The sequence below is a fragment of the Maniola hyperantus genome, chromosome 9 (assembly GCF_902806685.2).
Source record: "Maniola hyperantus chromosome 9, iAphHyp1.2, whole genome shotgun sequence".
Taxonomy (NCBI): Eukaryota; Metazoa; Arthropoda; class Insecta; order Lepidoptera; family Nymphalidae; genus Maniola; species Maniola hyperantus.
The window spans coordinates 6978383-6992520 of NC_048544.1; the positions used below are offsets into that span (position 1 = coordinate 6978383).

The 14138-nt window shown below is 39.1% G+C and overlaps 1 protein-coding gene across 3 annotated transcripts in view; it reads right to left on the bottom strand.

Annotated features, from left to right (window-relative positions):
* LOC138402808 (serine/threonine-protein phosphatase PP1-gamma catalytic subunit A) overlaps nt 1-14138 on the bottom strand; it is a 31891-nt gene that overhangs the window by 9529 nt on the left and 8224 nt on the right. For 2 of the 3 annotated variants that reach the window (XM_069501048.1, XM_069501047.1), the window contains exons 4-7: nt 13715-13803; nt 2859-3055; nt 2352-2499; nt 1753-1891 (exon numbers count right to left, since the gene is read on the bottom strand). In XM_069501048.1, the coding sequence (XP_069357149.1) occupies nt 1753-1891; nt 2352-2499; nt 2859-3055; nt 13715-13803 (573 nt within the window). Of the gene's footprint in view, nt 1-25; nt 56-1752; nt 1892-2351; nt 2500-2858; nt 3056-13714; nt 13804-14138 lie in introns of all 3 variants that reach the window. The other variant, XM_069501046.1, reaches the window with a different exon arrangement.

Genomic DNA, 14138 nt, shown 5'->3' on the forward strand with positions numbered 1-14138 from the left:
CAGCTCACTTCTTCCTTAACTGTACCTTAATTTTTGCTGCTCTCATATTATATCTCTGCATTGAAAAGAATAGCAATAAAACAAAATGGTTTAACTATACAGTGTATTTTATCTACTGGACTGGGGACAGTGTTGGGTGATATATCATAATGACAAACTTCCGGTTCAGATGTTTTGTACCGAACATGTCTAACATTGTTAAAAAAAACAATAAAATTATAATTTAAATTTTTCTATTACACATAATATGTACTTCGTGTACCTTATTTACTATACACGGTGACTCTTTATTCGTCTTACAAAAACGAACCTTTTAATTAACTCAATGTCTCAATCAATCTGTAATAGAAAAAAATAAAAAAACATTTCATTAAAAAAATGTTAATTTGGTTCATTAAGAAACACCCTATAGCCCTATCCCCAACACTCCATAGTTACAAGCAAACTGATTTAATTCTTAATTACTACTACCGGCAAAGCAGCCTGTCCGTACATGATTTATGTGTGTGGGTGATGGTCGGGCTACAGTCTGAGCGACATCAGTCCTTCTCACTCGCGTGACAACAAGATGAGAACAGAGACCAGTAGCCGTGCATCGTAATGTACATCGGCCTTTAGAATGACATTTCTGCTTTGTAGAGCGTTGTCACAGTTACTCATACCTATATGACGTTTTGTCGGTCTCAACGACAGGGGCAACGCCCTACAAATCTGCTGCCTCCTTCTAAAGGTCGATGTACATTACTTTCGGCCGCGTACTGTACGTTGTGGGCGACGATAAATTGGCGGGGGCGGAGTGAGTGTCGCTTCTTTGCGTAGTAATAGTTATTAGTTAGTATTTTGTGCTATAGCGGCCGCACAACGTTCCTTTGATGTCCAGTCATTCACTCTAGTGTAATTCGAATAGATAAGTAATTCATTCGATCTAATTTATTTATTTATTTTTGATAAATTATTTTTTGTTAAATGTAGGATAGCAGGCATTGGGTACATTAGCAGGTTTGCTTTTGAAAGACAACTAAAAAGTCACCGTATAGAAATATCGTCTGGTGAAATGGCAACCCGTACTATTTCAATTTTACCAAATTTTCACAGGATGAAGGAATAAACTTGTTTATTTCAGCTGAATAGTGACTTTACACTGCAAACGTAGGTGAAGCCTCGCTAGTGCTAGTGCTTTTTAAAATTTTTGGTCCAAGCTAGATAACTGTCTTTAATTATGACACTGCGTAGTACGAAATAGATAGGACATGTTACCAGTTCACAGACGAATTATGCTTTTAAAATAATAATACATTTATACACCAATTCATATGTCAAAGTAAGGCTATGGTGACCTAAAATCAAAGAAAAATAAGGGCTACATGCGTCAAATGTACCAAGACCAACATTTGACGCCTGACAGTGACGTCGAAGTTCCCTAACTGTCGTGACGTCATAACGAAAACTTTCGCCATCGAGGAAAAGATTTGGTTCGATATACACTTATTCATTGCGTGTTTGAATTTGAATAACCAGAACATTTCTGATGACCAACGTTTTCTTGCACGACCTTTAGCACAGTTTAGTCTATATGCAGTTTAGAATCCAAACTTTTAACTTGCAACATCAGGAAGTTAGCAGGGTATGCCCCACAAAGTATAGTTAGATCAGCCGAGTGAACAAATTCCAAGCTCGAATTTTGATATACTGCCTGTACAGATAAAGGCTAGACTGTGCGAGTGTGGTGTGGTGGTGGTGGTGTGAACTCACTTCTTCTTGTTCTTGGGCTGCGCGCGCGGCGGCGTGTTAGGACGGCCCATGTTGAGGCCGGAGTACAGCTTGCGCTTGTCGGCCGGCTTCAGGATCTGGAACGAGCACATCAGCGTCTCGTCCACGGACATCAGCGCGCCTGGAAATTATACACACTCATCACTTTCTGGACCACACCGAGTTACTATACACCACTACAGGCTGTTCACAGAGACGAGCTAATACAAGACGGTCTCTCGCACAATTGCATAGAAGTGAAAAGGACACAAGGCATTCTTTCGCACAATTGTATAGAAGTGAAAAGGACACAAGGCATTCTCTCGCACAATTGTATAGAAGTGAAAAGGACACAAGGCATTTTCTCGCACAATTGTATAGAAGTGAAAGGACACAAGGCATTCTCTCGCACAATTGTATAAAAGTGAAAAGGACACAAGACATTCTCTCGCACAATTGTATAGAAGTGAAAAGGACGCACTATCGCCATGCGCCATGATTATGAAATAGATGTGTGACCATTTTCTAAAAAGGTGAGTTTATTATTGCGCACTTCAAACAATTTTCTGGTGGGGTAATTTCCTGATGATGGTTGGTAATACCTGCGTTATCGAACTCGCCGCAGTAGTTGGGCGCGGAGAACAGCGTGACGAGCTGGCGCTTGGCGAAGAACTCGTAGCCGTCCTCCACCACTTGGTGCGCGCGGCAAATCAGGTCGAACTCGTGCTTCGACAGGAACTTGCCTACCACCTGCCCACGAAATGAAAATTAGGACCCGTTCACAATTTAGATACAGCACGCACGTGACATCTGTAAAAGAATCGAACCAGGCTGGGCCTTGGTCACGTGATCCGAGAAACATACCTACTGCTAGTTCAACGACTATCGCTCTATCTCTTATGTATGAGAGAGAGAGAGAGTGATAAACTGATAAGAGATAAAAGTTTACGCGATATAAAGAGAAGCATTTATTCAATTTTAGTCCGCAGCGCTATGCGAGCTGGATTGCACTTTATTGCATCGTAACAAGAGTCGCTATTTATTCAAACATCTTTGCGGAGTGATCCTTCTTTACCTGGAAGGTACTATTAAGTATTCTGTAATCGAACCTCGGCGCCGAATGTGAAGCTGACGCCGCGATCGTTCTCGCCCCAGCCGGCCGTGTCCTTGTCAGGGTCAGACCACAGCAGATCGCACAGCAGGCCCTGGTCGGGCACGTCGGTGGGCCGCATGATCCGCCGGATCTGCTCCATCGCCTGCAGGTCCGGTGATAGACCGCCGTGACAACAGAAGATTTTCTCGTCAACTGTAAAGAGGATACTGTCGTTAAAACTATTTAGTCCACGAGCATTGGTATTGTCACCCGACATCGCGACAGAAAAGACAGGGTTATGTTTCTCACGGTTATCTGGGTAGGTAAGAATAGTACGCGACGGGTTGAAATGGCAATCGGGGAGGGAACGTCCCGCACACCCGCACAGTCCCCGCGCTAACCCGGTGCGGGCGAGCGTGGTTGACTTGTGGGTTTGCGGGACGTCTCCCCCCGCCTTATATCCCGATTGACATTTCAACCTGTCGCGTGCTATATGTGGGATTTTTTATACCTTCGTAACAACCCAACAGTTGTTTGACCGATTTTGAAGAAATTTTTTTGAAAGAGTTCCGACGGAATTGTCTAAAATCTAAATGATCTCAATCTACGCGGATGAAGACGCGGGAATAATCTAGTGATAAATAAAGGTGTATAGTATCCGGCAGGAAATATAGTATTGTCTCTGTCGTTGAGACCGACAAAACGTCACATAGGTATGAATGACAGAGACAACGCTGTACAATATTTCCCACCGGCTACTGTATTTTTTTGAATGAACAATATGGTGAATCAAACACGTGGAACAGTCAATCGTTCGTACAATAAATGATCATGGGCAACCGATAACCTATCGGCGGCGACGCGATAACTTTCTCGCTCGAGAAATTGTTCGAGACGTTACTAAATGGACTAAAAGTCAGCACGTGCCAGACCTTCGTTATTTTATAAAAGCTGAAAGTTTCTCTGCGTATTGTCCCCAACACACATACACATAGAGGCGCCGCTTCTCTCAATTTTATTACCTACTAAAGGACGATAAACACAGCACTCCAATCTAATATAAACATTTGTGAACGACATACAAAGGTCTGAGAAACAATCAAAAGGTCATGTCATGTTAAACAGTATGAGTACATTTTGGTATTTTTATCAAGAAAACTGACCTTTGACTTGCTGTATCGTTTGTGATAGTAAAGAAATGCTGGGGAATCAAGTCAAGGTTAAATTAAAGGTTAAAAGATTTTAACACGTTCGCCTCGACGTAAAGCGATGCATAATCTAATGGTAAGCCATGACCACATATGAAAATGAAATATGGTAACTTGGAAAAGTAGTTAAAATACCAGCTAGTGTTTTTACTTCTATACATCACTATCCATATTATAAAAGCGAAAGTGTGTTAGTTTGTTTTTAAATCTCGCTGCGACGGAGCGACGTATCGACATGATTTTCTGCATAGATATAATATATAGTACGCGACAGGTCCCCGATGCGGGATAGCTCGGGAGGCGCGAGTGCGGAGCGTCCTTCCGCCTCCTACCCGATTGCAGTCTCGACTAGACCTGTCCCGTACTATAGTTAGTCGTCAATATTATAGGACAGAACACACGGGCAGTCGCTGAGCTTCGAGTTCCGCAACGCCTGCGGAAGCTCTGGTCTAAAAATAGACAAAAGCACCATCATACTGACGTCAAAGCGTTTGTTGATCTAACACAGTTTGTTATCTCTAACAGCTATCAACGTCGATGGAAAAGTCGATATTTTTATTTCTAAGTCATATAACAAGTAGCTTACCCTTACCCCCCGTTCCCGCTTGTCGTTTGTCCGGCCCGGATTTAAATCGGATGTTCAAGTGGCAGAACATTTTGTATGAAGCTATTCATACTTGTCGGAAACGGATTTTGTGTTAAAATGTAGATACTACAACTGGAACATCAAGCGACAAGCGACAAACGACAAGTGGAACGGGGGGTTCGGCGCTATCTCCACGGACGAGAGAATCGTGGCGATAGTCTCGCCGTGTCACAAAATTCGATACAAACTATCGCCGCGATGGAGATAGGCCTATAGAGTTAGTATCAAATTTTCGTGGATATAGCGCCTAACCCCGGGAGGTTACCATTGTCGTTTGTCGCTTGATGTTCCAGTAGCAGTACATTTTGACACAAAATCGGTCATATCGGTTATGCATGTCAGTCTCTCTCTATGTCACATCTTAAAAGAACTATTTAGAGCTGTAAAGCTGAAATTGAAACTTGCTACTGTCCGCTACAGACATACACGTTTTAATAAGTTGTTAACATTCTTAGCTATTAAAAGGGGACAATTGAATAGGTATACAGTATCAAGAATGATAGAAAATACTTTGTTCAATTCTACAAATAAACAACAATTGCGCTACTATCATTTCCGACATCTATATCGAGCGAATGTTGTCAAGATAAGACAAATACATTTTATAAGAGCTATTACCTAACGGTGGGAGAATATCTAAATTCTCGTTTCTCGTGTTTTCAGGCTCCATTTACGTTTCACGGGTAATAAGGATTTGACACCTACAAGTATTTTGGTCAAGGTCTTCGGAAAGCACTAGCGGAGCTTGATTACCCATGTGGTATTTATTTTGATACGTTTAATTATAAAACAGTTTCCTGTACGTTGACAAGACAACTTTATCCAATGACTCCAGATCAGCTGCTCGGTTGCGGAAAAACTACATCAATCATTATTACAGTCTCAATCGTTGTGATTAGCTGAATTTATGCGTTCTTGTTGCAACAATGGATTGTAGCCAATAGTGAAAAAGCGTCAACCAATCAGAGGTGATTGCGATCTTGACATTGTAGCTGTCGTTCCGCCGCAGCCCGCAATCGAGCCGCAGAGCTCCCCCAAAGATCTAAATTCCAATCATACAAAGAAGCAATGACATTATACCGTAGACATGTTACGTTCACAATAATGCACATTACATGATTTTAAAACAATTCGTGTTCAGTGATGAGACTTATGAATAACACAGAAGATACAAAACACACGAGAGGAAAAGAGAAATGTGACCCCAGTGTCGGTGTTCACTTTAGATACCTAGGTATGTCACTATCTACTTCGATCAGCAAACATGTAAACAGAATTCATCCGAGAAAATCTCTCATAAAGTATATCATAAATGTTTACGTAATGTTAACGTCCGGTCTTCTATAACTATATAATATATAAAAGAAAAAGCTGATTGCCTGACTGACTGCGATCAACGCACAGCTCTCAAACTACTAGACGGATCGGGCTGAAATTTGGCATGCAGATAGCTATTATATGACGTAGACATCCGCTAAGGATTTTTTAAAATTTAACCCCTAAGGGGATTAAATAGGGGGTTGAAATTTGTGTAGTCCACGCGGACGAAGTCGTGGGCATCGCCTATAAATCAGTAAACATGTAGTGTCATCGCGACATGAAGTAGGTCAAAACAGAAATCGTATACACATAACCACAAAGCCTTAGATTGATTAAAATATTATATTCGCCTATCTCATAATAATAAGGCTAAGGCCTTCTAGTGATCAAAGTGTTTGTGATGAAGACATTTCACTGTGGTTAATTTAATTCATGTCATGGTATTTTAGTACTGTAAATAGTCATTTTATAGTCGATGTTAACTTGATGAAATATTTCTGATTATAATATTATCTACATACATATATTCATTATTCTATCGCACTAGCATCCCAATGGAATACGACGACTTGCCCTTGCACAACTAGCCCAATATTGGTTGAACATGAAATCTTTAAATAAAAAACCGGCCAAGTGCGAGTCAGGCTCGCGCAACGAGGGTTCTGTACTACAGTCGTATTTTTTCGACATTTTGCACGATAATTCAAAAACTATGATGCATAAAAATAAATAAAAATCTGTTTTAGATTGCACAGGTGAAGGCCCTTTCATATGATACCCCACTTGATTATAGTTATCTTACTTTGAAAATTGAAAATACTAATTTTTAGTTCATGACTACAATTTAAATTTTTTTGTGTGATGTAACCATAAATTCACGGTTTTCAGATTTTTCCCCGAATGTCTGCTGTAAGACCTACCTACCTACCTGAGGAATTTCATGATTCTAGGTCAACGGGAAGTACCCTGTATAGGTTTCTTGACAGACCGACAGACAGGCAGACAGACAAACAGATAACAAGGTGATCCTATAAGGGTTCCGTTTTTCCTTTTGAGGTACGGAACCCTAAAAATCACGCGAGAATATTAGATTTCAAAAGGTTAAAGGTTACAATTTCGTAATAATATAATATGATTCAAGGTTAAACGTCGCGTCGTTACGAGCACGAATCTACCCTTAGTATTGAAACCCTATTATTATTATTTATTATTATACTGTTATCAGCACTGCAGAGGTGCTGAAATGGCAAAGTTGACTCTGTAGCATCGACACGAAACCGATCGTACGTGTACAGAAAAGTAATGTACCTACTCGTATATTCTTATGTACTTTTCTACTATATTTTTATTCATGTTACAAATACGAAAGTCAATCTATTTGTTACCTTTTCACGGCCCCTCCGCTTAATCGATATTGTCGAAATTTGGTACATAGGCCACTTTTTATCCCGTAAAACTAAAGAGTTCCCACGGGATTTTTAAAAAACGTAATTAATTCTCTTTCTGTACCAAATCTATTTCTGTTTGGTACAAAAATAGCTTGCATCCTGGAGATGGACAAGTGGCTACTTTTTATCTCTAAAAATCAAAGAATTCCCAAGGGGTTTTAAAAAACCCTTCACGCGAGGTCTCCGTAATTTACAACATTCAGATCTTCAAAAGAAGAGTGAATAGGCACTATCTAGGCAAGCGCGCACCGCGTTTGGGCTCCATTATCACCACTTAGGCGCGATACTCATAGCAGTCAAGCGCATTATTTAGTCAAAAAAATAAAGACACGGGCATCATCTAGTATATCGTAATGACATTTTCGATGAATCATTTATTTAGTTAGGATAGAACACCGGAGCTTAAAATGAATTCGATATTTTCCTGTAAGAAAATATTCTCTACCATAGTAAGTAGATGTAAAAGTTGCATTCCGCGTTCGCTTGTGCAAGCTATTGAAGATGTAATCGCTTATTTATTATAATTTATAAATTCTAAAATTTCAATGCAGCTTAGTTTAGCACTTTTCACGTGGAATGTGAAAAGTGCTTAACTATAACACATTCACACATTTTTATTTTAGATTAATTAAGAGCACCCGTTCGAAGCCTGGGCGAATCAGCTGGTAAGTAAAATAATGCGAATCTCCGATGCAAATACATGTAGGTATTTCATAGATGACGGATGTCTCGTTCTATAAAATAACGATATACACTTGTGCACGGCACGTCTTTAGTCGTTGTTTCCAATAGGTTCAAAGGAAATAGAGTTTGTAAATGGATGTGAGCGGAAGCTACACAGAACACAATAGCTTTCCTCCTTGGAGACAATGGCTCTCATCTGTCGACGAGTCAATAGTTACTGGTGTAGCACCGTAGAGATTTCTAAGAAAAACATGTCTTGCACGTGTTTTTTAGGGTTCCGTGCCTCAAAAGGAAAAACGGAACCCTAATAGGATCACTTTGTTGTCTGTCTGTCTGTCTGTCTGTCGAGAAACCTACAGGGTACTTCCCGTTGACCTAGAATCATGAAATTTGGCAGGTAGTGTTAGACGGATAAAAACTAGGTGATTGTATTATCTATGGTGTGCTCTGCAAAGTAGCGAATCTATGGGAAACGTCACTCTGAGATGACGCGTATAAAGTGGTGTTTGCTCTTGTGTTGATATAAATTATTACAATTACATCTTACATTACATCTTACATATTACATTATTCAAGTAGGTTACACTTGTTTTCACAAGCGAGCTTAATTTGCAAACCCCGGGACTTAGGTCATTGAACTTTGTACCAGATTGAAATATTCACAAGAGAATATTTTATTAAGTAAGGTAAAATATGGAGAAATATTTTATATTAACTTACTAGTGATCCAGGTGGATTTATTTGGGTTTTTAAAAATTCTGAGGGAACTCTTTGATCTTCCGGGAAAAGTACCCTATGTCCGTCCCTGGGATGCAAGGTATATCTGTAGGTACCAAATGTCATATCTCACTTTTGCATTTATTATATCAATATGGATTAGCTTATGTTTAGGATTACCTTCTTTAAAAATTAATTTTTAAAGAAACAAGTAGTTCTTCTGAAAATCACAAAACGATCAATAACTCAAAAATTTGATAGCATTTGATCTCCTTTACAATCTCTCAAAGAGACCGTAACGTTTTGCTGGACGTCATGTATAAATATTATCATACATAATATTATGGTTTAAAAATATATTAAAATCATTTCCACGCTTCGAAATATTTTTAAATTTAAATGATGCATAAAAAACAAAATTTAAAAATAAAATCAAAATCGGAGCTGTTTCTGAGGACTTCCGAAGATTGGCTGCTTTACGGCTTCAGTGACTCCACTAAAATAATGAATAATGATCATGGTCTTTTACGAAAAAATAAATCATCAGTTAAGTTTATATTATTGTAATTCTATTACATAGATGTGCGACAGGTAAAACAAAATTTATGTACGAACATAAAGACACAATCCAATCTCGAAAGTGATTAGGTAACAGTAGACGACCATAAAACGTTGCCTTGAACTGTCCTATAAAATATACGACCAAGTTCTTACAAAACTATTTTACTTACCTGAAAAATGCCATGGCAACTAATATGATTTTTAGCCATTATACAATTATTTGGTGTAAATAGTTTACATAGGATTCTTTAAAAACCAAATCCCCGTCGACAAAGTCGCGGGCATCATCTATTTGGTACAGAGATAGTTTGCATCTGCATCCTGCAGAATCCATTCTGACGATGCAGCGCCGGTGTTCGTTTTTAATTAGTAGGTGGAATCAGAGCTTGCGATCTAGTTTCAAAGTGGTTTGATTAACATCCAGTCAAAGTGAACATGCTGCGGGATATTATACATTATACAGCAACCACGGGGAGAATTTTTTATAAAATGCACAATAAAGTTTGGTTAGCTTCCCGTGGTTGCTATGATTATAATAATTTTACTCTCAGCTTTGAGGTTTACTTTCGTTTTGAAATAGAAGCATTCACAGATAGGAAAACTAGATTAATAATGAAACCTCGGGAAATATCATCATTGAATCAACACAGCAGAATAATTTAACTATCTAAATATATAAAAGGAAAAAGTGACTGACTGATCTATCAATGCACAGCTGAAACTACAGGACGGATCGGCTGAAATTTGGCATGCAGATTAGCTATTATGACGTAGGTATCCGCTAAGAAAGGATTTTTGAAAATTCAACCCCTAAGGGGGTGAAATAGGGGTTTGAAATTTGTGTAGTCCACGCGGACGAAGTCGCGAGCATAAGCTAGTTTAGTATAAAAAAAGATTGAGGCAGTATTTGTCGTTATAAATACAGTAGGAAATATTATACGACCTTTAGAAAAGTTATAGCGGTTTCGTAGAGCGTTGGCTTTGTCGTTGAGATCGAGAAAACGGTATAAGTGACAGAGACAACGCTCTACAAAGCTGAAATCACTTTCTAAAGGTCGATGTACAATATTTCCGGCCGGCTACTGTACAATATTTTAGTCTAATCCACCCCTTCTCATTCTGAGAGGAGACCCGTGCCTAGTAGTGAGCCGGCGATGGGTTGGTGCTGATGATGACTCACAACTCAATAAGAGAAAAGCAATCTTGCATCATGCGTGTTACGAATACACCAAATGTTGCGAATAAGTATGCAAGAACACGAATGCGATACGTAATCGTAGGAAGGTGCATTTAGCAAGGTTTAGCAAACACTTCCTCATGATAACGTGAGGCCTGAGATCTTAGTATTATCATGTAGCTTAATTCTACTTGAGTTCCTCTTTCCTTTTGAGATCTTGAAGAATTTTGGGCTACCTACTGTTGGTTTTGGAAAATCATTATAATCTTACAGCCTCGGAAAAATGAGATACCCAAAAAAACTTAAACTGACAAGAGTAGAGAGTAAAAACTCTAAAAGAATAACTGACGTGTCCCCGAGTTTTAGGTAAGTCTCTTACAAACGGCACAAGAATACGAGTGTAGATCCCACTATTAGAGGAGACCTATTTTGTGCCGCTTACCGGATTTTCCAAATTAGCACAAGTCAAGCGTATTTATTCATAATGTAACCCCTCACCCGTTGGCTGGCTAAGTGCGGATTGCCAGACTTCACACACCTTTGATAACATTATGGAGAATTTTTAGGCATGCATCCTCACGATTTTCATTCACCGTTAAAGCGAGTGATATTTAATTTCTTAAAATGCACATAACTCCGAAAAATTAGTGCGTGCCCGGGATAGAACCTAAATTAACCTAACCTAACCACTAGGCTATCAAGGTGTGTTATTATTTCAAGGCAACTACTGCAGTGCTCCGCAATATAATGTGACACTGATTCTACAGCCCTAGCCCGTTTCAATAGTGGAAGCTTGCTTTGGCATTTGATAGACGTTTTCACCTAGCGGAAATTGCATCTACAAACTTGGCATGGCGTGATGCATTATGCCTAAGCTGTAAAATGTTTGTGTGAATTACGGCTAATATTTAGTTTTATAGTTAACTAGATGATGCCTGCGGCTTCGCCAGCGTGGATTAGGTTTTTAAAAATTCCCTGGGAACTTTTTGATTTTCCGAGATTAATAGTAGCCTATGTATATACTTAGTAGGATGCAAGCTATTATATAGCTACATCAATATCTTTCGTCAAAATTTACTATACAGAATGCTCTTTAAAAATCCCTCGGGAAATCTTCGATTTCCCGGGAGAAAGAGTAGACTATGTCCGTTCCCGGGATATAAGCTAACTCTGTCCCAAATTTCTTCAAAATATTATGTTAAACTGATGGGCTGCCAAAAGCTAGCATTCTATCATTTATCTACCATTTATCTACCGTTTCTTAAACGTGACCTCTTGTTTCTGTAACCTGGATTAACAACTTTTAAGATGAACATTTGCAAATGAAAGTTAAATAGTCCATTCTTATAGTAAACTAAGTAGAGATAGATTTTATGAGAAGTGGGACAGAAACATTGAGCAAATATAAAAGACCTTTCAAGAATAACTAGTAAAGAGGTACTTCATGATAAAAACAAACGGAACAAATAAGACATGTTTTCCGACTACTCCATATTTTCCTCATACTTGTCTTTTAAATGTCATCTACTTTTCTCGTTTACACTCTCTTTTTGTACAAGACTACGGCAAAGACAAAAGGAAAGGGTTATAATTTTACCAGGGTATGTAGCGCCTCGGGATAGCCTAGTGGTTAGTACGTCCTAACCGCACTATGCTAGGATTCCTAGGATCCCTATTCGGGAGGTCAGGGGTTCGATTCCGGGCGCGCACCTCAAACTTTTTGAAGTGCGTTTTAAGAAATTAAATATAGGAAAACATCGTGAAGAAACCTGCATTTTTGAGAGTTCTCCATAATGTTCTCAAAGATGTGTGAAGTCTGTTCATAAATATAAATAGGTACAGACAATACTAAAATATACCAAGCAACAAAAAAAAACAATTTTCTGTTGGGAAATCCATACAAGTACGATATCTGATATAATTTAAACGCTTTTATCAAATTTTGAACACGTCGACGGTAACAAACATTTCGTTTACACCAAAATATAGAAGCCATAGGCGCCGCTAACACAGATTCACGCTTAGCTAAGCGGCAAATTGGTCACTCAATGCCGGAAGTAATGATGCAAATGTAGTGTTTCGATAATATTATAATGTGTAGGTCATTTCCCAGACCTTGTGCAAAATAATACGATTAAGTTGATCATACAAGAGTAACCCTGACCTTAGTTTATCAGCTCTTATAAAAAGTATATAAACGGCCATTATTGACTAAAACCTTATATGGGCAAGTTTAAAACTCATAATATCACTATCCATAATGTAAATACTATAGTGTATTTGTTTGTTTGTTGATATGTTCTACAATAACGCCGCAACGGAGCAACGGATCTGAAGATGACATAGGCTTCATTATATCCCGTCAAATCAGGCAGTAGCCACGGGATTTTTAAATATCTGCTAGTCTGCCATATATTAAGGTACGTCAATTCCGAAGATAAATTATTGCGTCCTATTAAAAAGATCACAGAACAGAATGCGGATTCTTAGAAAAATGTAGCATTTAACCGGTCTTTTGGTGAAAGTTATAGAGAAGTCATATTATTATAGTATGCGAGAGGTTGAGATGGAATTCGGGGTATGAGGCGGCGGGACGCCCCGCACACCCGCACGTCACCCGCGCTCGCCCGCATCAGGTGACTGCGGGGGCTGTGCGGAGCGTTCCTTCCCCGATTGCCATCTCAACCTGTCGTGTACTAGATATACCTATGTAGCGTTTTTAATTTATTAAGTTTGTATTAAAAAATTCCTACCACAAACCAGCTTCTTTTCCAAATTCTTATATTTTTATTAAAATCAGTCAGGGTTTATAATGTGGCCTCTTCTAAACATGGAACGGTCAATCACAAGCACCAACACCACAGTGCTGTCAATTCGAATTTGATGTACCGGAACACACTCCGCGAACCAACCGCGTAACACAAAACCGCTATATAGACGTTCAGTAGCAGTTCAGCAATCTTAGATCAGATGAGCTACCCTGGACCTTACCAGCGCATCTTGAGGGGCCCCCAGCATCGGAGCGCGTTCCCTCAGTCCGGTAAGTGACTGCTAGCTTTTATTCTTAACAGCTGGTATTTCGCTGCAGAAGCAATAGCAAAGAGCACTCACCTATCGCAGCAACTGGCAAGCAGTTAAAGCAGTCCGTGAAAGTTTTCCATAACTTGATGTTGTACCTCCTTTTGCATTCATCGTAGAACCTATGGACAATACATTACGTAATTTAATATAAGGATTCGTTACTTCCCTAAGTCTTTGTGCGGACTTTTTACTATAAATTATATCGCCGCTTATTAGATCAAACGAAATTGGCCTTCCATTATTCATAATAATATTATAAATGCGAAAGTGTCCGTCTGTCTGTCTGTCTGCTAGCTTTTCACGGCCCAACAGTTTAACCGATTTTGATGAAATTTGTTATAGAGGTAGCTTTCATCCCGGGGAAGGACATACTTTTTACATAAACGTCTATCCGTTTCACAGATTTTGATGACAGGCACAAAAATAGCTTGTATCCCAGAGAAGGACATAAGCT